We start from the raw sequence: 26,577 nt of genomic DNA on the forward strand, positions 1-26,577 counted from the left end.
ATTACAGGGGAATGAGAATATAAATAAAGGAAGTTTTGAAGTTTGTGGTCCCTTCTCCCTGTCTTAGTCCATTTACTTAGTACTATCATGGTGAAAGATAGCATTGATTATCAGTGCCTTTAAAAGAGGAAGGGGGAGCATTGCAGTAGGTGTGGCTCAAAATTCAGTTCAGTATATTTTTAGGGTCACTTCTAACAGTAATTTGGGATGCTTAATAACTTGGTAGGGGGTTGGTCTCTAATTGCGTGGTTCGTGCTGACAGCCACCAAAATGAACAGGAGCGAAGGTTCAGTTTTCTTTATGGAAGAATCTGGTCATGTGTAGTTCAGTCTTGGAGGTTTGTCAACTTTTCTGAGGTTCTCTTTGTTCATACTAGTAATAAAAAAACAAAACAAAAGAAAAAACACAGTTGGAAAAAAAAGTGAGATTAAAAAAAAAAATAATTGGTCTCCTAACTGATCTCTTTTTTCCACCTAGAAACTAGGCTCATGAGCAATATCAGATGAGCTTGGATCACAATGAATCTCTAAATGCAAGGTCCTCCTGGGTGCTCCTCCACCTTCCTGTTCCACTTGATCTTTCAGAAGTGTTGAGCACTGGTTGATGTAACTGAGTTTATTGGAGCTCAGAAATCTTTGCTACTGAGCTCAGATATAAAAAGCAAAACTTGTCTTCAACTCTCTAATATCTTTCCCACAAAAGTACTTGTTCTGGCTTGGTAGTAGGTTCTGGGTAATAAAGAATATGAATGCTGCTTGAGACTGAAGAAAATTCCTAATCTCTCTTTTATATAAAGAATAGCACATAGTTTTAATTATTGTAAAAGCATTCTAGGGTTTTCAAATGTACCCAATGCTGCCTTAATAGTTGTGCATGTAAATGCCCTGTAATTGAAAGCAGCCATTTATGGGCCTGACTTGTTAAGTGAGCTGTAAATTCTGCTTTTCAGATTGGATTTAATGACTTATTGAAAGCCATAAACTGGTTGTGAGCTGTGCCAAGAGGTGAACAATACCTAAGCTTACTTTGCCAAAATATTTGTAATTGTTGATTTGTTAAACTGAATTGCTGCAGGTCATATGATGGGATTAGGTTATTTTGTAATAGAAAGGAGAGTGCAGGCAGCGCTATGCTCAGTGCTCTCTGGGCTAGAAGAAATTGGTGGCAGCAGAAAATCTTGCTAAACATCACTCAGTTTCCTCCAGTTGCTGGATTACAGAAAGGAAGACTTGCTTTCAGATAACTTTTTATTGTGATTGTGTTTGACAGACAGTGTGAAAGAAGATAAAGAAAGAAGAGACTGTGAGAGCACCTCCTGGGTCTGCTATCAGTGTAGTCTGGGGCTTGAGTTTGATTTGATTAAGCTGGGGCAGGATGAACTTAATAGAAGACATTCTTTAAGCTCTGCTTGTGGTGGAGGATTTACCAAAATTGGGAAACTGTTAAGTTATGCAGATAGAAGCTGAAACAGGCACCCAAGTACCTGATAATCAGTTCTGGGACGACTCCTTTCAGATTTACCTGGAAGCATTTCCTTTCTAACATAATGAAACTGACTCTTGCCTGTAACGAATGGAAAATCTTAATCAAAACAAATTTAGGTGAGAAGAGCTTAAACTGCTCATTTGTTCTTTTGTGGCACTGTTGAGGTCTTTCAGTATTAAGGAGAAATGCTGAGTTGATAAATAGTAAGTATGTGAGAAAAGTGTGTTGCTTTGCAGACAGGTGAATTGGCTGCCTACAGCTGTGGTACATTTCTCTGGGTTCTCAGAGAATTGCTGAAGTACATAACTCTTATAAGTACTTTAATCAGAGGTCAGTAAAATTAACATCTTTGCTTCTTTCTCATGTCTCTAGGTGCTTGCAATTTTAGTGTCAGTGGGTGAATGTGTTGCTTCCAACTTGCTAATTTTCTTACAGCAATAATTTTTTACTTTGTCTAATTTTCAGTAGTCCTTAGTAATTGAAGAAAAATTCAACTTCTGAAGTTTTCCTATCATTGTGTTGATGCTTATTTTAGTTCTGCATATGAGAAATGAGTTCTTATTTGATAAATAATCAAACTTCATGAAATGAGTGAGAGGAAAAACGCCTATGTTCAAAGTACACGGATAACTCCTCAGTGTGCTATATAGAGGAAAAAGATGTTATGCAGAGCTTCAAGATGCATTAGCGATACCTGAGCATAGTAAACTTCAAAATGAATGTGTAAATCGAGTCTGTATATTGGCACATTGCAAAATCCTCATTCTAAAGCTGTCCCAGAGAAGGAATTCTCTTTGCTGCTGATCCCCCAGAATCACAAGCAGCCTGCCTTGAACTTCAGCAGCTCATATCAGAGCTGAACCCAGAGCTTGGCTTTGCCTCTGGAGCTGTGGCCAAATGGAGCTCCTGGGGAAGCAGCATTTCTGAGCCCTCCCCACTGCTGGGTAATTGGCTGCAAGGCTCAGCTGGAGGTAGACCTGAAGGCATGGCTCAGGACTGGATTCTCCTGAGAGCTCCCAGTTCTCTGTCTCCACTGGCCCCACAGAAAAGAACTCCAGCATCCCAAACCCAGGAAGAATCACAGAATTGCAGGGGTTGGAAGGGACCTCAAGTGATCATTCAGTCTAACCCTCCTGCTAAAGCAGGTACCCTACAATAGGTCACACAGGTAGGCATCCAGACAGATCTTGAATATCTCCATAGAAAGAGACTCCACAACCTCTCTGGGCAACCTGTTCCAGTGCTCCGACACCCTTACAGTATAGAATTTCTTTTGCATGTTAGTATAGAACTTGCTGTGTTCAAGTTTTAGGCCATTACTCCTTGTCCTTTCGCTATGCACCACTGAGAAGAGCCTGGCCTCATCCATTTGCCTCCCACCTTCCTTTAGATATTTATAAGCATTTATCAGATCCCCTCTCGGTCTTTTTCCCCAGACTGAACAGACCCAAGTTAATCAGCCTTTCCTCACATGGGAGATGCTCCAGGCCCTTTATCATCTTTGTGGCCCTCTGCTGGACTCCTTCGAGGAGATCCCTGTTTTTTTTGAACTGAGGAGCTCAGAACTGGACACAGTAGTATAAATGTGGCCTCACCAGGGCAGAGTAGAGGGGCAGGATAACCTCCTTTTGACCTGCTGGCCATGCTCTTTTTAATGCGCCCCAGGGTATCACTGGCCGCCTTGTCCACCAGGGCACACTGCTGGTTCATGGCCAACCTGTTGTCCACCAGAACCCCCAGGTCCTTCTCTGCAGAGCTCCTCTCCAGCAGGTCATCCCCTAACCTGTACTGATGCATGCAGTTATTCCTCCCCCAGTGCAAGACTCTACACTTGCTGTTGTTAAACCTCATCAGGTTCCTCCCTGCCCAGCTCTCCAGTCTGTCCAGGTCTTGTGGAATGGTAGCACAGCCTTCAGGTGTCAGCCACTCTTCCCAGCTTTGTATCATCAGCAAACTTGCTCAGGGTGAACTCTCCCTTCATCGAGGTCCTTGATGAAGATGTTGAACAAGACCGGACTCAGCACCAACACCTGGGGAACACCACTAGTTATAGGCTGTGGACTGTTTATGGGCTGGTTCGGCCCAGTTCTGTGACTAGCAGGGCGAAGGGATCCGCAGATTTGTGCCTCCAGAAAGAGGAAATGGGACCCCAAATAATTAAAAACAGTGGCAACGATCTGAGGAGAAACAAATAATTTACTAAATATGGTATCAGAATGCAAGAGAAAACGCTATAATACAATATAAATAGAAGTTAATAAATCAAATATAATGAGAGAAAGAGTGTTCGAAAAAGCTGAAGGCCTTACACTAATGGCATGCAGTCAGGATGAGCAGCAGCGAGAGAGCCTGACGATTGAGAAGAGGGATGTCAGGTAACCCACCTAGGCCTTATATGTGTTCCCCCTAAGCAGGAATGATAACAGAACAGCAAACGGTCTTCTGGGGAATGTAGTTCTTCTCTTCTGGACAGGTGCCTGGAACTGGAGCATTAACTTTTAACTCCCAGTGCACTACATGATGTTATGATGTGGAATACCAATAACCAAAAATCATAAAACCATGACACAGGCCTAAAGGAAACACTTGAAGCTGTCCTGTTCTGGTCTGAATGTAAGGAGAGAAGGAAGTGCATCACTTAAATTCCACATTTGGTTGTTCTTCAGAAACCTGTGTGTGTACAGCAGGCTTGAGCTTCTCCAGGATGACAAGAGAGAAGAAAGAGCCCCCCTTAGGTCTTAAGGCAGGCTTTGGAGGGGTTGTGGGTGCAGGGGCAGAAGCGAAAGGTCTTCTCGTGTCTGTTCTGCTAAGTTCTGTAACTAGAGCACGTTCCCTCTGCAAGGAGCAAGTGGCTTTGGTTTTAGGTTCTCTGTATAAAATTCAGGTTTCCTGCAAGGTGAAATAATTAACATTGGGGAAAATAGACCTTGATCCTTATGGGTCCCTTCCAACTCAGGATATTCTATGAGAATAAACTGTTTCGTTATTTGGAATAACACGGTGGTAAAGATTCCAGAAGCAGGTCAAAAATTTTGTTTTTGCTTTGGTTCAATGCAAGATAAATACTTGCTGTATTTTTTCCCCTCAAAGTTTCTTCATCTTCATGACTTTGCACTACTATAGTTGATGTAGAGTGCTACATAAGCTATGCACTTCAAAGCTTCATCTCAGTATTATTTGGTCTAACGTAAGTTCTTGCTACTGCCTTAAGTAGGCTGTGCTTCAATTAATGTCCTTATTCTGAAGGATTTATTATCCTAGGGAGGCATGTGGCAGGGAAGAGTGGATGTTCCCTCCTCTAAGATATGTGAAACATTGTGTACTTGGTAAAATTGGTATAGAATCTCATCCAAATTCCAGGATTAATAAAAAAGCCTTTTAAAATTATCACAAAATGGGACTAAAATTGAGAGGAAATAAATTTTTGCAGACTCCCTCAAATGCCACAAAGGATTTTTCCTCAAGCTTCTTTTAGCTTCTGTCCTTTTTATTCCAGAAGAGGACTTAAAAATGAAATTATTCTAAGCCAGAAAACTTATTCTAAGTCAGTAAAACCAGGACAGATCAGGTTTCTTTATTTCAGGTTTAAGATGAAGAAGCAGAATGCTATGGAATATGTTTCATAAGGCTGTAGAATAAATTAGCCAGAAATCACTTGATATTTTCGGTAGCACCACTGTGTTTATAGTGTGTATCAGACGCTGTCACGGAGTTATCTCTAGATCTGAGTCCGTGATAGGAGCACAAAGCCCAGAGGAAGACAAAAAGGGAAAAAAAACTACTCTACTTTTTAACAGCGAGGCGCGGCCGGCCCCGGTCCCAGCCCCGTGACTAATGAGGCAGGGGGTACTTGCGGGCCGTCCGCTTTGGGAGAGGGGGAAGGGTAGGGAAATAGCAGATGGGTCTAACAAAAAAAAAAAAAAAAAAAAAAGAAAAAAAAAACCGGCAACGATCTGAGGAGGAACGGTAATTTACTAAATCCAACAAAATCAAACAAAATGAGAGAGAAAAAAGTGCCCAAAATACGTCTTATGCTAGTAGACTGCAGAGGAAGCACGTGCTTTTCTCTGCGGCAAACCAAGAGAGAGAGCGGCTGGTGTCCTGCCAGGAGCTCCACCTTTCTTCCTCTGCGTGCCAGGTCCTCCGGGAATGCCACTCTTCCCCTCCGAGAACCCAAAAAGCTCAGAAAAGGCAGTCCACAGAACCAGAGCATTAACTCTTTAACTCCCACTGTTTTACATGATTTTCTGATGTGGAATACCAACAACAAAAATCACAAAAACACAACAGATGCTCAGGAAAGGAAAACTTTCCTTGAAGATTTCAGTCTGCTAGTGTGCTGCCCTGAAGTTTTCCTTCATCTTTTAAGCTTAGTTATTGCTGGGATCATGGGCTTAATATTTAATCCTTGTTCCAGGGGACCACAGCAGAATTGAATAATAGCAAACATGACTCAAACTGTGACTTCAGAAGTTGCCTGACTTGCGTAATCAAACTATAACTACAAAGTAGTTATAAATCAGGTATGTTTTAATCAACACTGCGCAGAGCCAGATGCAAGGGGGATAGCTCCTCCTAACTTGCATACCATCAGGACAAAAACTTGGTATAGATATAGGCAGAGCTAATACATAATCAATGATTTTCCCGGAATTCGTATACATATTCATTACATTTCTGAGAACTCCTTAGCATACGGTCCCTCCCCCTCGCGCATGTGTCATGAGCAGTGGGGGTCTCCTCCTGGTGGTCGTTGGATGAAGGCCTGTAGTCTTCCTGGCTGTAAACTTCTGACCCTGAGGAAGGGGTAGCCCCCAACCAGTTCTAACTTGCTCTGGGGGCATCCTATCACCTCCTTGCCTGGTACCCTTGAGCTGTTTTCACACCCTCATCTTTATCTCTTCTACCCCCGCATTGTCCTAATCCCATTTTGTTACTATCCCATTCTTCTAGCGGCCTCTGCATATTTGCTTCTGTAAGCAATTTGTAATCCTTTTACCCTTAGTTTCTGCAGACCCCTTTTTTACTGAACCCTTTCTTACTCTTCATGCCAGTGATCTCACTGTTCGACCAACTATACAAATGTGTGTATGTGGAATTGTAGAGCAAATGAAGGTAATGACAAAGCCTTTATTTAAGAAATAGGCACACGAGGGAAAGATATCAAAAAGAATCGACTCACCCCTCCCGGTAGCAGCGCGCAGGCAGAGCCGAGCTGAGGAATGTGTCCCTCCCCTGTTCGTACCGCCGCGCCGCCGCACTCACACACTCACAGAGCCCACCCATTGGTTCAGGCTGTGACCCTGGAATTCCACTACAGGAATATACTGTGAGGGTAGAGATGAAACACAAAGATTGCCTAACAGTGGTGTTAAGTTTTCCAGCTGTAATCTGTTGGATGTAAAAGAACATGTTCCCTGTGTGCTAGCTGTCTGACACTGGTAGTGACTTGCGAAACAAACTATAACCACAAAGTAGTTGTAGAGCAGGTGCGCTTTATTCGGCTGGGTGCAGGGGGGATAACTCCTTCCTAGCCTGCACACCGAAAGCAGGTAAACATCCCCATTTATAGAGGGAATACATGCATATTTATGGTACAGGGAGTGGTTATTACAATTAATTCTAGTACAATATTCTATGCTTATTCTATGCCCCAAAGTCCACCCCTAACTAATGGCCCCATATGGTTCTCATTGTTCATGCTCAACTACTCTTAACAACATAACAGATTAACCTTTTATTCAGTAGCTCCATTTCTAACCCTTGAGTACTCAGAAATGCAGTTTTAAGGCACAATCTAGCAAATAATACTGCTGGCAAATCCCTGGCATGGCATAACTATTGCTGAAAGAAGTCAAGGCATCTAGAATCTTAGTCTGCAGCCATGATATATAGTTTTTCTTAAACCTAATTGTAAGGTGTGAGAATCAGTTAACAAAGAACATGTTCATAGAATCATAGAATGGCCTGGGTTGAAAAGGACCATAATGATCATCTAGTTTCAACCCCCCTGCTATGTGCAGGGTCGCCAACCACTAGACCTGGCTGCCCAGAGCCATATCCAGTCTGGCCTTGAATGCCTCCAGGGATGGGGCATCCACAACCTCCCTGGGCAACCTGTTCCAGTGCGTCGCTATCCTCTGTGTGAAAAACTTCCTCCTAATATCCAACCTAAACCTCCCCTGTCTCAGTTTAAAACCATTTCCCCTTTGTACTGTCACTATCCACCCTCGAAAACAGCCATTCCCCCTCATGTTTATACGTTCCCTTCAAGTATTGGAAGGCCACAATGAGGTCTCCCCAGAGCCTTCTCTACTCCAAGCTAAACAAGCCCATTTCCCTCAACCTTTCCTCATAGGGTGCTCCAGCCCTCTGATCATCTTAGTGGTCCTCCTATGGACCCCCTCCAAGAGATCCACATCCTTCCTGTACCGGGGGCCCCAGGCCTGGACACAGTACTCCAGATGGAGCCTCGCAAGAGCTGAGTAGAGGGGCACAATCAGCTCCCTCTCCCTGCTGGCTACTCCTCTTAATGCAGCCCAGGATATAGTTGGTCTTCTGGGCTGCAAGCACACACTGCTGGCTCATGTTCAGCTTCTTGTCCACCAGGATGCCCAAGTCCTTACCCACAGGGCTGCTCTCAAGGGATTCTTCTCCCAGTTTGTATAAATACCTGGGATTGCCATGGCCCAAGTGTGGCACCCTGCATTTGGCCTTGTTGTACCTCATTAGATTCTCATGGGCCTACTTCTCCAACCTGTCCAGGTCCCTCTGGATGACTTCCCTTCCCTCCAATGTGGAATGAGCACTGCTCAGCTTGGTGTCGTCTGCGCACTTGTTGATGGTGCACTCGATTCCATTGTCTATGCCATTGATGAAGATATTGAAGAGCATCGGTTCCAAGACCAGCCCCTGAGGGAGACTGCTTGTGACCGGCCTCCACCCTGACATAGAACCATTGATCACCGCCCTTTGGCTGCGACCACCCAACCAGTTCTTAATCCACCTAACAGTCCATCCTTCAAATCCATACCTCTCTAATTTAGAGAGAAGGATGTGGTGAGGGACCATGTCAAAGTGACGTGTGGAAATCAGACCCTATAGCTGGTAAGGATATAGAGCAGGCATCTTTTTTTTGGTGACACGCGTACACCCTGGTGCAAGGGGGATCGCTCCACCTAACTTGCACTCCGTCAGGAGAAATCGTGCTATAGATATAGGTCAAACTAATATATGATCAGTAGTCGACAGGAATTCGGATACGTATTCATTACATTCCCGAGAGCCCATTAGCATGCAGTCCCTCCCCCCCTTGCGCGTGCGTAGTAGGTCGTGATGATGAAGGCTTGTAGTCTTCCTTGCGAAGGCTCGTAGCCTTCCTTACTGCAAACTTCTGACCCCGAAGGAGGGGCATCCCCCGAACCGGTTTCAACTTGCCTTGTAGACATCTAATCACCTCCCTGCCAAATGTTTTTGAGCTGCTCTCCAGTCCTTATCTTTATGGCCTTCATCCTCCTTGTTATTCCAGACCTAGTGCCTATGAAAGTGCTTGGAATCCCTTGTTTTCTAACACTCTACATAAACTATCTCTATTTGCCTCTTATTTCTACTTTGTGAAGGTGCTTTCCCTTTTCTTGCTGTGAGGCCCTTCTCTCAGTATATGCAGGATCCTGTTCTCACTCTTCAAAAGGCCTTGCAGAAGTCCAGGAAGATGAAATCCATCGCCCTTCTCCCATCCATGGATGCTGGATCACCTCTTTGTCTTAACAAAGCTTCTAAGAGGATCTGCTCCATGATCTTCCCAGGCACAGAGGTGAGGCTCACCAGCCTGTAGTTCCCCAAGTCTTCCTTTCTCCCTTTCTTAAAATGGGAGTAATGTTTCCCTTTTTCCAGTCACTGGGGACTTCACTGGACAGCCATGATTTTTCAGATATGGAGAGCATCTCAGCAACCTCATCAGCCATCTCTCTCAGAACCGTAGGATGGATATCATCTGGCCCCATGGACTTACATACATTCAATTGTGTGAGGAGGTCTCGGACTTGTTTCACTGTTATAGTGGGACAGAATCTGCTCCTCACACCCTCACCTAGAGGTTCAGGTTCCTGGCAGACACGGGAAGCCTGGCCACCCGTGAAGACTGAGGCAAAGCACTCATTGAGTATCTCAGCTTTTTCTGTGTCTGAGGAAGCCAGCTCTCCATTACGTTTTGTTAGAGGGGGAACACTCTCCTTGGCCTGTCTCCTCCTGCCTATGTAGTTGTAGAATTCCTTCTTGTTATCTTTCACATCCCTTGCCAAGTTCAGCTCCATCTGCACCTTGGCTTTCCTAATCCTATCTGTACACATGCGGACAACAGCCCTGTATTCCTCCCAGGCTACACAACCCTGCTTCCGCTTCCTGTACATTTCCCTCTTTTCCCTCAGTTTAAGCTGCAGGTCCTTACTCAGCCACGCTGGCTGCCTTCCTCCCCTGCTCGACTTCTGCTGGGGGATGGAGTGACCTGCAGAACAGCACTCAGACTCACAAGAGTCAGAATGTAAGGTAGTTTATTTAAGGTGTATACATGGCGCACAGGGGGCTCGCACCGCCCCAGCTGCGCAACTAGTGGCTCTCAAGCAGTCATATTTATACCACACAATATGCACACTCATAATTCCCCGAAGCAAGTAATGCTAACTCATTCTAGACAGGGGCCTGTGCTATGCTAACTAATTCTGTGAATGTCTTATTGTTTTTCACTCCTTCTTGGACATGCGCAGTGTCTAGTCAAGTCTTTTGGAATACGATTTCCTTTGTAGTGATTGGTCCGGTTTCTTATCTGAAGGCTTCAGACCTGGAATTCCAGGAGCCTCCTCCTTTGCGGTGTGCTACTGATAAGTGAACGCCTTGCCCCCTACCAAACTCCTCCCAAGTTCTGCCTATTCCTAGTAAACCACTCCCCAAACTCTGCCTCTGAAGTAAGGGTTCTTCCCCCCTTTAATTTCTTAGAAGGGCCCCCTCCCTGTACAGGGACCATCCTAGGGTCTCTGCTTTCACTCAGGAGAGCTGTTGTGCTCTCAGAATGGTGTCAAAAAAAGGGTGCTCAAGCACTGCACAGATGGAGACAAAAGCTCAGCGAACGCCGAAAAGGCTTCAGCGAAGGCGGATCACGACTTTCTGACCTGTTTTTCCCTATTCCCATGGGGATGAGGTGTGATGAAACCGCCAGCCTGCCTGGGCCCGACCTGCTTGCTCGCTCAGGCGAACATGTTATGGATGTCTTCCTATTTAAAAAGAAATTAAGTTGTTTTAATGCAAAAATAACCACAAGGGCAGTAGATAAACCTATGCTTTCTGAAGGCATTTACAAGAACTAGTAAATGTACTTAAGGGAACTGGTTAAAATTAAGTAAAGAATAGTGGGAAATTCTCATTAGTTAGGGCTGAACTGTTAGTCTTTTGGAAAGAAAGATTTTTTGCCTCAGGCTGTCTGAAAAATGTGAGTTCAAATGCAAAGCAAATGTGAAATGTGTGGGCTTTCTACATTTTAGCCTATTGCAAGACTCAAATCTGATTCACTGTAGCTAGGGCTCCAGTGTAATGCTTCTGCAGTCTGTAAAATTTGACCTGCAGCTTGATGTATTGGCCACAATTCTGTAATAATTTCACACCACTGAAAGAACAGAAAGTTCTTCTCATGTTACACCCTTATATGAATTGTGAAGGTATGACAAAGTAGAAATCATCCAGGAATGCTGTAGCCTGAAGTGTCCAAAATAAACCATTGCTGTTTTGCAGATGGGAAACCTTACTAGGTGAGGTATATTTTGGATAGAAGTGAGGAGTGTGCCTGCACAGTGTGCACATGAGCTGCCTTGAAAGCTCTGACTGAGTACCATGAAGATAGCATTTAATACTTGACTACAGCAAGGTACTAACTCGTACAGCTAAGAGCGCTGAAGTTTGGCACTAAGATTACTATGGAATTCAAATACCCAGTTACTGCCTGGAAATAAGATTGGTTTTGACTTTATTGCAGTGATGCTGCAAGCTCCAACAGCTGTCTGCCCAAAATGATACCGCTGATTTGGGGCTTATATTTTAATACCTGAAAGTAGCCTTATACAAGCTGCAAAACTAGTAAGTATATATATACACACTATATATATATATATATATTACTGGCTATCATTTATTTTAAATGGTTTGAAGTACAAATAGGAGTGAATGCCAGACAGCTTAAGCTTCAGCATCCTTCCTGATCTTTCATTTTATATATAAATGGCCTGATTGGGTAGTTGATACTGAATGGAAGGGTATCAGAACAAATACAACTGCACCACTTGGGTACCTGCAAAACGATACTTTAAATATCCTTAATTGAAGTCATCAAGTATTTTGAAAATCATTAAATGATGTATAGGAGGGTTGATTATCTGTAGGCTATAGAGTTAATCACTAAACTTTGAAGTGAATTTCAGATCCATGTCCTGAACTATTACCTGAATTGTTTGGAGATGGTATGTCCTACAGCATTTGTTAATAGAAGATTCTAAGCAAAGAACATTCTCAAGTGAAACCTCAGTGCTAATGTGTCTGTTTTGGTTTGCGTTTCTAGGGATTGGACAGGAATATCTAACTGTGTGCTGAGCATTCTGTCTGGTGGAAGTCATGTCATCCATATTGCCATTCACTCCACCGGTTGTGAAGAGACTTCTTGGGTGGAAAAAGACCGCTGGTGTCTCTGGAGGGGCTGGTGGTGGTGAGCAGAATGGACAGGAGGAGAAGTGGTGTGAAAAAGCAGTGAAAAGCTTGGTCAAGAAGCTAAAGAAAACAGGACAGCTGGATGAGCTTGAGAAGGCCATTACCACTCAGAACTGCAATACAAAGTGTGTGACAATACCAAGGTAAGTCCTGTTGTGTTTAACATTTCTTACAGCCACTTAAGAAGTGACTAAATGGAGATCTAGGCTGTCATGAACAAGCTAATTAAAAAAAAAATTAGTTGCATGCTTCTGATTCTTGAAAAATTCTTTAAAACCTGTCTTGTTTTTATGTACAGCTTGCTTTGGTTCTTTGAACCGAATCACATGCTTTGTATGTTTACAATTTCTAATCACTTCATTTTGTTTTTTATTACTATGTGGATTCTAATTTGTGTATTCTGGTAGTGCCTAACACAGCTCTTCACTCATAACACTGCCATAGGCTTTTTATTTGATAACCTTGTCTGTAAATGGAGGGGCTTACTTGAACCTACACTTCCACTTCTAAACCACACTTCTAAAACAAACAAAAACCTAGTTTTTCCTTGGTCAACACTTCAGTCCTCTAATTATTATTTTCAGCTGTATACAGAGGTTTTGTTGAAGTTGCACCAACCACATCCATTTTCTCACTTGAAAGGAAACAGCAGTGGAGGCAGGCTGGCTAAAGACTGCAGCTATTAATTCTTACAGGTTATAATGAAAGTGCTTTTCATTTAATGAAATAAGAGTACTTCTAGAACTTCTCTTCTGCTCCTTACATGTATATATATTTAAGTGAACAGCTTGCATTCTACCTCTTTGACTTTCTCAACTTAATTCATAGCAACTGCTGTGTGAGAAGCAAGTGCTGTGTTTGTTAAGTATAAAAAAATGTGCTCTAGATTCATAATAAGCAGGAATCCCCCTGAAGGTGCATGAGTGTGCAGTGTCTGATGCACAGACTCAGATGTGAACAATCCAAATTGTTTATTACAAGTTCTCACATCACTTATATACATTCACAAGTTTCCTTTTTTAGCTTTCCCATCCGCCCTTACAACTTTCCCATCCAACTTTGTGTCAACATAGTATTCCACAAACACTCCATAACTGTGCATGCGGGCACTTATCCAATCAGAGCCATAAGCTGTTCCTTTTGCTTTTTCTCTTCTTCTAGAGGTGTCCTTGGTTCTCATGCTGTTTATCTTGCTCCACAGCTGTTGCTCTGAATAGTTTTTCTTGTATTCCCACAATTCCTCCTTTTTTTTTGTTTATTAGCAAACTATTACCATACTATAAAATAATAAAACTAATCATATTAATAACATGATCATTATAACTCAATCAAGGCCTTGATTGACAACACACTAAATGTAAGAAAAGAGACAAGGCAAACATAGCATAATGACAATACTGTTAAACCCATTAAAAAGAACATACACGTTTGGCCCATGGCCCAAGTTTCTGCAACCTGGAAAAGAATCCCCGAGGGTCCAATTCTGTGTTTACCTGCAACTGGTTAGAAAAAATCTTCAGCTTTTGCATATTCTGATTGTCAACGGATATTGATTTTGAATGATCACTAAAATTTAGACAACAAATGCTTTTAGAGTGCTCACAACCATGTCTTTGGGCTAACAGAAAATCAAAGATGGTACAACTTTATAAAGTTGCAAGTCAGATAGAATCAATATTAGTGGGCAAGCCTGCTAGAGTATCACTAAGGGCATTACTTTCCTTATCTGGCTAACATCCTAACTTGGTGAGTGTGGCTAAAGCTTGAGCAGTACTGTTTCAAGGTACGTTGGATCTGAGAGACAGGATGTCTTGGGAGCAGAGAGGCAAGCAAACTACGCATTTAGAGCAGCGCAGAGGGTTACAAGTTTCAGTCAACATATGCAGACTCACACACACAGGCATCCATTTTAGATAATCCTGTAAGCGGGAAGCAGAAAGTTCCTAAGCTTTATTACTTACTGACTCTTGAGAGATGGCAAACCGCTGAAAGGAACATGGTGGTGGTAGATGCGATAGGCAGTGCCAGCAGGGTGTCTCCTGCTTCAAAGTGCACTTTTCCTCTCTCACCCACCACAGATCCTCTCCCACTTTTATTCTTCTCAGGGTCTGAAGGCTATTTTCCATTTGTACACTGCATCCATGTGGCCAGTGCGTGATACAGAGCCCAAATGGAACACCTGCTTGTAAAACAGAATAAACTACCAAGGTTAGCTCTTTCTACAAAACAATATATTTGCAGCTATAGTCACAAATATCAGTTCCCTTAAAACTGTCAGAATACTTTGTTTCCTTCCAAGATCATTCTTCAGTGAGGGGCCTGTAGGTCCCTGGCATAGGTGCCAATTGAATGGATTAGTGAACTAAGAAAACCTGTAGGGTAGTATTCCAGAATCCTATATCAGAATCATATGCTGAATCAAAGTATAAGATAGTGTGTGCCTTTGTCTCGAGTGATGCATGGTCATATTTTTAAAATCCTGATTAGCGAGATGAAAGAAAGTTAATCATTCTATAACACAGGGTCATCCCACTGCCTGTGATTCCTTCCCAGGTTTTCTCTTCACAAATTAAGAAAGGGCTATATTATAGGCTAATAGCATCATAACTGAGCGTTACTAATACACTAAAAGAGCTATTCCCGTAGATTCCAGCACTGGTAACATCAAATCCTGTTCAATTCACATTTGATCTACTATTAAAACAAAAGAAGCACACAGCAACCTACATAATGCTTAATGATTGTAATTCTTGAGACTACATTGGTAACACAGGAAAATCACTCATTTTGTTATACCATTACTAGTGTTGTTATTTACAATACAACAAATTACAGAACAATGCCAATAAGTAAGAAACACACAGTCCCAGGCATTATGAGGTCTGGATGCTATTTTCTGCCTTGAGATGAGGCCAAACATATAGTGCTGAAACCCTTGTAGGGCCAGTCCCTGTGGAAACACAAGCATATTCATGACCTCAAGTTATCAGTGGTAAGGGACCTTCCCAGTGCCCTGTGGCCATATTCTGAACGATAATCATTGGCCGTTCCTTGAGCATTGGGGAGGCCCCAAAATGACAATCCACACGAGTTGTATCTGTATGATCACGATTCAAAAACTTCAGCACAAGCAAAGCCTTACATAATCTTTCTTGTGGTGTGTCTCCCATATTCCCCCTTTTTTGTTTATTCAGAATGGATTTCACTGTTTGATGAGTACACTCAATGATAGCTTGTCCAGTGGGAGAATGAGGAATGCCTGTAATATGTCTAACCCCCCATTCTTGGAGGAAAATTTGAGTGGCCTTACAAATATATGCAGGTCCATTATCTGTTCTTATAGTATGTGGTGACGTGCGGAATCAAACTCTATAACCCGGTTAGGTTATAAAGCAGGTATGGTTTATTCGGCCAGCCGGGTGCAAGGGGGAATCACTCCACCAAACTTGCACACCAACAAGCAAAAACGCTACAGATTTGTAAGCCAAGCCCATACATATTCAGCAGAATTTTTGGAACCATTTACATATTCATTATCCTTCCAGAAATGCATTTACATACTGCCCCTCCCCTGGGGCATGCACTGTCTGTAGTAGGGGTCTCCCTCTGGTGGTCGTGGGGATGAAGTCAGAAGTCTTCCTTGCAAAGGCTTGACGTCTTCCTCGGTCTGACCTTTTTACAGTGCATTCAAACCGGTCAAAGCCATTCATTTTGTATTGTTCCTTTCTTTGTGTTTGCACAGCTGACCATGAAATGTTGAGATGTCGTTCTCCTTCCCTAGATTCTAAAGCTAGCTTATTTAACCCCTGTATGTTCAAACCCTAGACCCACCTGAGCTCCTGATCTCAATCCCCCCTTTTCTTAAGTCTAGCAAAACCTTTTGCTAGGTGATCCCATTTTGAGAAAGAGAATTCCTAAAGTAACTCCCATTTTCCATCTTGTCTGTGTTTCTTCCAGTCCTCATAGCTATTCTCTGAACCCTTACATAGCCATAACATGCATCGCAAAGAAATACATAGTAAGATTAGCAAAGCAATTACTATAATGCAAGCCATAAAGAGCTGCTTTAATCATGCAAAATTAGGTAGCCAATTAGTGAGCTTTTTCCATAATTCTGTAAAGCCGAAAGAAGTATCATCCAATGAGACTTGGAGAAATAACATGGTACGTTCCCATACGGCTTGCAGTTCAGTCTCTATTCTTTGAGTCTCATCTATATATACACAACAACTCTGATTGATAATCATACTCACTCAACACCTCATCCCCCACCTGTATAGAGATTTCCTTTTGTACAGTATAATTTGCCCATAAAGAATCTCATACGGGCTTAATCCTTCCTTGGTTCAGGGTTTAGTCCGAATTCTCAAAAGTGCCAAATGCAGTGCCTGTGGCCAGTGAATCCCAGCCTCTTGGCCAAATTTTACTATCTGTAATTTGATCAGGTGATTCATTTTTCCATCTGTCCACTTGACTGCGGTCTATAATGTGTGTGCAATTGCCAATCAGTTCCCAATAATGTGCTTATTTGTTGGACCACCTTGGCAAAAAAAAATGTGGGCCTCGATCTGATGAGATTGCTACAGGAACCCCGAACCTTGGAATTAACAGCATGTACCAGCATTTTCGTGACCTCCCGAGCCTTATTAGTCCCTTGCAGGGAAATACCCTCTGGCCATTCCGAAAAAGGTATCAGTTAGTACCAACATACTGTGATACCCTCCTTTTCTTGGGAGTTCCAAGAAATCAATTTGCCACTGTTGCCGTGAAAGGTTCCCTTTCCCAATAGACCCACTTGAACCCCTTTCCTGGTACTAGGATCATACTTTGTAATGTCTGTTTGCCCAACACATTTTCTTATTCTCCCTTAGAACCAATTTCCATAGAATACTAAAGGACACAACGTGTCCATCAGTCAGCTTGCTCTCTTCCCTTCTAAATCATTAATTATATTTCTAGCCTTTTCAGAATATTTTACAGGTTCTGACTTAGATTCAGAAATCTTAAGTTTACCATCTGGAATTAAAGCCTTCTTCAACTACCTGTTCAGCCACCTGATCCACCATCTTATCTCCAGTTTCCTGTACAGTGTTACCTTTCTGATGTCCTTTACTATGTATAGTAGCCATGCTCTTTGGTAGATTTACATCATGCTGTTTTTCCTTGTGTGTGAGCAATCCTTGCTCTTTTCAGATGGTGCTATGAGCATGTAGCATCCCAAATACATAATTAGCATCTGTCCATATATTTCAGACTCTTGTCAAGGCAGCTATTTCAGCCTTCTGAGGGAAAGTCCCCACAGGTAATGGTTGTGCTTCGATTACCTTGTCAGTAGCAGTTACTGCATATCCTGCCTTACGGTTTCCTTGTCTCACAAAACTGCTTCCATCAGTAACCCAGGTGTCTTCTGCATCTTCTAAGGATTCATCTTTCAGGTCCATAGCTTCAGTTGTTTCAAAGCAGTCATGAAATACTGGTTCTCCAGGAGTTCCGCTAAGGAAAGATGCTGGGTTGACAATATAGTTACAATTATTTCTGCATCATCCTGCTCTACTGGGATGGCCTGGTATTTCAGGAACCTTTGAGGGTGAGAGCCAATGCCCCCCTTTTACCTCCAATACAGTAGACACTGTATGAGATATTAAAACTGTTATTCTTTGGCCTAGCATAAATTTACTGGGTTCTTCAATATTGAGCACTAGTGCACCCACTGCCCTCAACTACTCTGGCCATCTCTTACCCACTTCATAAACGGGTTTTACCAACAGTCCGTAGCTGTATATCCACAGTTGGCACCATCCTGTCATTCCTGAAAATGTATGGAGTTCTTTCCTGGCAGTATTTAAGGTTTAAAGTCCAGCTGTAACCTCCTATCCCAGACATGTCACTTGCCATTATTTGTGCCTTCTGTTGAGAAGCTTGATAACAAAGAAATTCAGCACACTCACAGTCCATTACCCACAGTTCTCTTTTGTTTCGTCGCATCCATGTTCTGCAGTCAAGTTCCACCGTGGGATGGAGGAACCCAAATCTCAGGCTCACAAGTTGACCAGTTCTCAGAAATCATTGGGCTGTTCTCACAACCCTGGGTAACACTGTCCAGGTTAACTGAGTCTTTTTCTCCCCATATTAGGGGTTTCATATTCAAAGGCAAATAACCTTTGGCTTCCTTTGGCCAAAACCAGGCAGAAAAGGCATCCTTCAAATCCAGAAGGTAAACTCCACCTACTTATTCCCTAACTTAGTTACTGAAGTGTATGGATTTGCCACCATGGAGCGTACATATTCAACAATTCTATTACTTGCCCTCAGATCTTATACCTAACTATAGCACTTGCTATCCAATTTTTCATCTGTAAGATTGGAGTATTGTATTTGGATTCACATTCAATTAGTAATCCAAAAGTTATCTATTTTTCTTTTATCCTTCTACAGTTGCATATCCTCAAAGGGCACTGCTTTACCCTGACTGGCCTAGCCCTAGCTCTTGCTTTTAACGTAGGGCTGCATTTTGTCTCTACCAGGCATCCCCGATACCCACACTCCTAAGCATACCTGATTTAAGATCTCTGTAACTTCTGGAGGTATAATATTGTTTTTTTCCCAGTTTGTGTTAAAGCCAAACTTACAATTTTCAATCAGTTAATATTGTTTGACCCTTAGCTCCAGTTTTATTGAATTTCATCTCTGCATCCATTTGTTCTAATAAGTCTTGCCAGAGTAACGGTTTTGGACAACGTGGCATGTACAAGAATTTATGTATTCCTACTTGTTTTCTCAGCCTATATTTAATTGATCCCAAAAGGTAAGCTTTTTCTTGTAGGGCTATAGCTCCTACTACTGTTGCAAAATCATCTATGCGTGGTAAGAGACACCCGTACCCATGAGAAAATAAACCTCTTTATCCTGCTTCCCTAGCTGCAGTTTAACCAGTGGATCTGATTTCTGTCCTCTTTGGTTCTGACATCCCTGTTACACCTTGCCATCCTCAGCCTGCCTCCTTCCCAAACCTTTCACTTTCCAAACTCTCATTATTACATAAACCACTAACATTATATTTCAGTTTCACCTCCTCATGTCCACAGGCTTCCAGTGCTAACACTGGAATTTCGGGTTTCCTATTTTAGCCTGCAGATGAAGGCTATTCTCACTTCCAGTGCCCCGTCCTCTCCACCTCCCCCCCCTTCACAGGTAACGCTGCTTACAACAGCAGTCTGTGACCCCAGCTCTCTGCTCTCTCTCACTCAGAGTTCTGCTCGTGGGGGAACCATGCGGGGCGGGGGGGGGGGGGCTCTCATGGCAGCACAGATAAACTTTCTCTTTAACCCTTTTCTCTTTGTCCACTATTCATACCTTCAGTCAGACTTCTGTATGCCATTATACCATCAAAAGTGTTTGTCCCATTCCCTTCAGAACCCATAAATCAAACAATACAGTTCTTCAGTTTCCATAAACACCCAGTACTTAGTCTTGTGATTAGAGCACTCAATTATAAAAACTGTTCATGTTACTTCCTTTACCTTCCCTCCTTAAGAATAACAGTAACTGTAAGAAGGTATTATAGTTTAGGGTCCCATTCTGAGGCCACTTCTCATCATCTTCTAACTTATATATTAACCACCATTGATTGCAATACTTGATTAAAGTTTTCTTACTCAGGGTGCTTTCAGGTTCCCCTGCAATATCCCACCAATTTGCCAATGCGTATCCCAAAGGGGTTTGTTTGGGAATTTCCTTCCCCTGGGAGCCTCCCATGATGTTTACAAAATTCTTATTGGTTCGTTACTATCTTAAGATTTCCACAAGTAACTCTCAATACTCCAGAATTTCCCTACACTAATCCCCAATGCTCTGTCCACCAGTCACGATGATATAATATCGTACAAATGTAAATCATACAAACAGTGGACAGACAACACAAAGAATCGTCTTCCACTTCGTCCTTCTCCAGATGTTTCCCTCGCGGGAGAATGGAACCACGGACTGGGGACTCTGCACTCACTTCATGGCTCTGCCACGTCCCACTCACACACACAAATGCCGGCTTAAGTACAATCTGAGTTACATGGTACCGAACATTTACAACAGATGGTAATACAACCTATGACTCCTGCCATTATTGCCACAAAAAGCCACGTTGTCATTTAGCAAAATGCACTGTTACCAACTACCTAGGGGAGAGTTATTAGTCTCTTTTCCACGCGTACGACTTACAGGTCCCTTTTTTGCGCTCAACCTAACCCACGAGCTCACGTACCTCGGGCAGCACTACAGCTATACCCAGCATAGGATATCTCCTCACGACTTACGGGTTCCCCTTATTCCCATTCACATACCTGGTCTGCCGATAGATGGTCCTTGTCTATCCCCACAGTGATCAGGAGAGGAAGGAGTGTCCTTCCAAGAAACCTCAGAGCGCGCCTGAGGCGTCCCCCTCCTCAGTTGGTCCTGCAGCTGGACAGAGAGTGTCCCATCTGGGTCGCCAAAATTGACATGCGGAATGAAACTCTATAATCCAGTTAGGTTACAAAGCAGGTATGTTTATTCGGCTGGGTGCAAGGGGATCCCTGCACCAAACTTGCACACCAGCAAGCAAAAAAGCTACAGATTTGTAAGCCAAGCCCATACATATTCAGCAGAATTTTTGGAATCCGTCTATATATGCATTATCCTTCTGGAAATTCATTTACATACCGCCACTCCCCTGGGGCATGCGTTGTCCATAGTAGGGGGTCTCCCTCTGGTGGTCGTGGGGATGAAGTCAGAAGTCTTCCTCGCGAAGGCTTGACATCTTCCTCGGTCTGACCTTTTTACAGCGCATTCAAACCGGTCAAAGCCATTCATTTTGTATTGTTCCTTTCTTTGTGTTTGCACAGCTGACCATGAAATGTTGAGATGTCGTTCTCCTTCCCTAGTTTTCAAAGCTAGCTTATTTAACCCCTGTATGTTCAAACCCTAGACCCACCTGAGCTCCTGATCTCATTTTATACTCGCGCAAGAACTTGGTCACTTGTAGGAGCCAGGTGCCTCGTGGATGCTTACATCTGGCTCAAGTAGCTACTGAGTTTGTTTACTTATTAGCAAGGTAACGACTTCCTTTGTCCCACACTGGACCATCCCCCCTCCACAACTCGAGGGAAGCTTTCAATTTCCCAGACACTCTCTTCCCTCCAGGGTTCAGGAATCCCAAGGGAAGTCTTTGAAGTGAAGACCAAAGTAAAGGCAGGTTCAGCTTCTTTGTCTTTCTCAGCATTCCCCATTACCAGGACACCCTCCTTATTCAGCAGGGGACCCACATTATCCCTAGTCTTCCTTTTACTGTTAACATACTTAAAGAAAACCCCTTCTTAATATCCTTTTTCTCCTTTGCCAGCTTCAACTCCTGGTGGGCTCTAGCCTTCCTGATTGCATCCCTGTGACTTGCAGAATCAAACTCTATAACCCAAGGTTAGGTTATAAAGCAGGCAGCGTTTATTCAGACAAGTGCACAGGCATCGGGTGCAAGGGGGATAGCTCCACACCAGCCAACAGAAGTGTTACATATTTGTAAGCCAAGCTCATACATATTCAACAGAATACCTTGAACTCCTCTACATATTTATTAATCAAGTCCCTCTTCCCTGGCGCATGCATTGTATTCTCCTCTGGTGGTTGCATCCCCATCTGGTGGTCTCTTGGGATGAAGTAAACACTCTTCCTCATCACGTCTTCTTGAACTTTAGCCTACTTTTCTCCTTGCTATCCTCATTCTTGCTGACTAGGTTCATCCCTTCCTCATTATCTTGTTGACAAGGAGACTGGGGCCTATTTTTTCCTAGCTCCCTCCTCTGGTTTCCTCCCTATCTTACTGATAAGGAGTCTGGCACCTATGTTTTTCTTGCTGTGATTTGCAAAAGAGTGCTTCTGTGGAATTTAAGCTATAAGTAGAATCCACCCCCCCCCTTCTTTATCACCTGGAGGCCCTGACAATACTCCTATACTCCTCCCAAGAGGACGGGCTCCTTTTTCCACATCCCATAGACCTCCTTATTCCCTTTGATCTTATCCATGAACTTCTTGCTCATCCACACAAGACTCCTGTCGCCCTTCCCCCATTTCCTACTCTTAGGCATGCACCGATCTTGAGCTTGGAGGAAGTGCTGTTTAAATGATACCCAGGTCTCACAGACCCCCTTAACTTCTAGCACTCTACCTCATGAAATACTTTGAAGTAGGTCCAGAAGATGGTCAAGTTGGCTCTCCAGAAGTCCAGGGTAGCAATCCTACTTTTTGCCTTACTTCTTTCACTCAAGATCTTTAACTCCACCATCTCATGATCGCTACATCAGAAGCTGCCCCCAACCTTCACACCCCTAACAAGCCCATACCTATTGGAAAGAACAAGGTCCAGAGACACCTCCCACCTCATTAGCTGCTCCACCACCTGCTTCAGAAAATTATCTTCAGTGCATTGCAGGAACCACCTGGACTGCGTGTGCCTGGTCATGTTGCTTACCCAACAGATATCTGGATGATTAAAGTTGCCCAAAAGAACCAGAACCTAGGATTTCAGGGTGTCAACGGTTTAAAGGCTGGTCCGGCCCGGTTCCGCGACTAGTGGGTTGGAGGGATTTTGCAAAATCCGCGCCTCCACGAAGGGAAACAGGGGACCCCAAAATAATTAAAAACAGCGGCGACGATCTGAGGAGAAACAAACTAATTTACTAAATATAGTATCGGAATGTAAGATAACACACTATAATGCAATATAAATCAACAATAATTGAGAGAAAGATTGTCCGAGAGCCAAAGGCCTTACGCTAATACTGAAGCTTTGCGTGCAGTCAGGCGCAGCAGTAGCGAGCCGATCCGACAGGGAACACGGCGAGACGAGAAGAGGGATGAGTCAGATGACCTGCGCCCTTATATCTGTTCCCTTGAGCAGGAATGATAACAGTACTTGAAAAGGCTCTTGGGGAACGTAGTTGTTCTTCTCTTCCAGACAGGTACCCGGAACTAAAGCATTTGCTCTTAACTCCCAGTGCACTGCATGATGTTGTGATGTGGAATACTGATAACCAAAAATCATAAAACCATGACATTCCACCCCTTATTCTACATCATTACAGCATGCTTAATATATATACAAACAAACATAATTATAATCAATTATCAAACACTGAACACATGTACATATACTTGGAATTACTGATTCCGCTCTCCCATCATCAAATTCCCTTCTGGCACAGAATGACCATCCCCATTTTTCTGCATCATCCACCAAGTGCACCCAGGTCCCTGAGCAAAACCAGTTCCACGAAGAGGTTTGCCCTTCCCAGAAGCTGGAAGGACCCAAACTGCTTTTCCCAACATGTTCTTTACATGTATTACAGGGACCTTATCTCCCTTTACAGTATGTAGGGAGCTGGCAGGACCATCACGATTGATAGATCCTCGAGTATTCACCAACCAGGTGGCTTCGGCCAGTTGCTTCTCCCAGTGCTTAAATGTTCCACCACCCATTGCTTTCAACATGGTTTTTAACAACCCGTTGTATCGTTCAATTTTACCAGAAGCTGGTGCGTGATAGGGGATATGATAAATCCACTCAAGGCCATGATCTTTGGCCCAAGTATTTACAAGGGAATTTTTGAAATGAGTCCCATTATCTGATTCGACTCTCTCTGGGGTACCATGTCGCCAGAGAACTTGTTTCTTGAGGCCTAATATGGTGTTTCGGGCAGTAGCATGGGGTACTGCATATGTTTCAAGCCACCCAGTGGTCGCTTCCACCATGGTAAGCACATAACGCTTAACATTGCGAGATCTTGGCAGGGTGATATAATCAACCTGCCATGCCTCCCCATATTTATACTTTTGCCATCGCCCTTCCTCCCAGAGAGGTTTCATCCTCTTAGCTTGTTTAATTATGGCACACGTTTCACAATCATGAATAACTTGTGCAATAGCATCCATAGTTAAGTCCACCCCTCGGTCTCTAGCCCATTTATATGTTGCATCTCTTCCTTGATGACCCGAAGTTTCATGGGCCCACCGAGCTAGGAATAATTCACTCTTGTTCTGCCAGTCCAACTCTATTCGAGCCACCTGAATTTTGGCAGCTCAATCTACCTGATGGTTGTTTTGTTGTTCTTCAGTAGCCCGATTGTTGGGCACATGAGCATCTACATGGCACACCTTTACAACCATATTCTTTATTCGGGGAGCAATGTCTTTCCACAGTTCAGCAGCCCAAACAGGTTTACCCCTCCTTTGCCAGTTATTTTGCTCCCACTGCTGTAACCACCCCCATAAGGCATTTGCCACCATCCATGAGTCAGTATAAAGAAAAAGCATTGGCCACCTCTCCCGTTCAGCAACATCTAAGGCCAGTTGGACAGCCTTGACCTCTGCAAACTGACTTGATTCTCCTTTACCTTCAGTGGCCTCTGCAACTTGTCGTGTGGGGCTCCACACAGCAGCTTTCCATCTGCGATGCTTCCCCCCAATACGACACGATCCATCTGTGAACAGGGCAAAATTCTTTTCATTTTCTGGTAGTTCATTGTATGGTGGTGCTTCTTTAGAACGTGATACCTCCTCTCCTGGTGATGTTCCAAACTTTTTATCTTCAGGCCAGTCCATGATCGCCTCTAAGATTCCTGGACGACTGAGGTTCTACTTGGGATGTGACGACGTCCATCTTGCCACTTTATACCTAGGAACTGAATCTCCTGGGCAGGTCCTTTCACTTTGATTCGCTTAATAGCGAAACCAGCACTAAGAAGGATCTGGATTACTTGCTATCCCTTCTCAAAAACTTCCCTTGCTGTATTGCCCCACACAGTAATATCGTCAATGTACTGTAAGTGCTCAGGAGCACCTCCCTGTTCCAGTGCAGCTTGAATCAACCCCTGGCAAATTGTTGGGCTGTGTTTCCACCCCTGGGGCAAACGATTCCAGGTATACTGAACGCCCCTCCAGATGAAAGCAAACTGTGGCCTACATTCCGTAGCCAATGGAATGGAAAAGAAAGCATTAGCAATGTCAGTGGTGGCATACCACTTGGCTGCTTTTGACTCCAGTTCATATTGGAGTTCTCACATGTCTGGCACAGCAGCACTCAGTGGGGGTGTGACTTCATTCAGACCACGGTAGTCTACCGTCAGCCTCCATTCTCCACTGGCTTTACACACTGGCCATATGGGGCTGTTAAAAGGTGAGTGAGTTTTGCTGATCACTCCCTGACTCTCTAATTGACGAATCAACTTCAGAATGGGGAACAAGGAGTCCCTGTTAGTGCGGTACTGCCGTCTGTACCGTTTTTGTAGCAGTCGGTACCTGTTGCTCTTTTACTCGTAGCATCCCCACAACAGACGGATCTTCTGATAGGCCAGGCAATGCAGACAACTGTTTAACACCTTCTGTGTCTACAGCAGCTATTCCAAAGGCCCATCGATACCCTTTGGGATCCTTAAAGTATCCCCTTCTGAGGTAATCAATACCAAGTATACATGGAGCCCCTGGACCAATCACAATAGGATGCTTTTGCCAGTCTTTGCCAGTGAGACTTAGTTCAGCCTCCAACATAGTCAACTCTTGGGAACCCCCAGTCACCCCATGAATATAAATTGATTTTGTCCCTTGGTGACTCGAGGGCATTAGCGCACACTGTGCACCAGTGCTTTAAATTTCTGTGGATTTGATGTGCCAGGCCATCTAATCCACACAGTCCAATACACTCTATTATCCCTTTCCCCCTCCTGGCTGGGGGCAGGGCCCCTCTATTTGTTACCTTGGTTGTCTGCAGCAACTGGAGCGATCACCCTTTTGGAGGACTTCACCTTGGTGGTTGATCTGTCTTGTAATTCTTTTATCCATGCTTTAAGTGCAGAAGTGGGTTTCTTATGCCACTTCTTCATATCTTCTCCATGGTCACGCAGGTAATGCCACAAGGCAAGACGTGTTATAGCCTTATCGTTATCATTTCCTCTAGCAGGAGGACATCTCCTTTTGATGGCTGAGATGTTGGATGATGTAGGTCGGGAGAACCCCATGTTAATCAGCTCTTCCCGTGGAGGGTTTAAATGCAACTCAAAGTCTTGTAGTCTATTAACCAGATCATCTATAAGGGGTCTTCTTCCCCCTCTGCCATACAGTGCTGCAAATGTACTGGCATACCTTTCTGGTGCAGTCTTAGTGAATGTGCACCACATATTTGGTGTACACCAGACTCTCTCAGGATCATGCTCTTGGTCTGGCTTGTCAGGGAGGAAGTTGGGGCTGTATATCATTTCCACCACGGCACATTCTCTCAAATAACGGATGCCTTTTCCCATATCAGTCCATTTCCTTTTCTCAGGCATG

At 43.6% G+C, this 26,577-nt stretch overlaps 1 protein-coding gene across 7 annotated transcripts in view; it reads left to right on the forward strand.

Annotated features, from left to right (window-relative positions):
• LOC769000 (mothers against decapentaplegic homolog 2-like) overlaps positions 1-26,577 on the forward strand; it is a 65,114-nt gene that overhangs the window by 1,302 nt on the left and 37,235 nt on the right. For 6 of the 7 annotated variants that reach the window (XM_046905150.1, XM_040655253.2, XM_001232180.7 and 3 more), the window contains one exon: positions 12,086-12,374. In XM_046905150.1, coding sequence (XP_046761106.1) covers positions 12,139-12,374 — 236 coding nt within the window. In that variant the 5' untranslated portion in view covers positions 12,086-12,138. Of the gene's footprint in view, positions 1-10,495; positions 11,608-12,085; positions 12,375-26,577 lie in introns of those variants that run through there. The other variant, XM_046905149.1, reaches the window with a different exon arrangement.

Source organism: Gallus gallus, chromosome W, assembly GCF_016699485.2.
Source record: "Gallus gallus isolate bGalGal1 chromosome W, bGalGal1.mat.broiler.GRCg7b, whole genome shotgun sequence".
In the NCBI taxonomy this organism is placed as follows: Eukaryota; Metazoa; Chordata; class Aves; order Galliformes; family Phasianidae; genus Gallus; species Gallus gallus.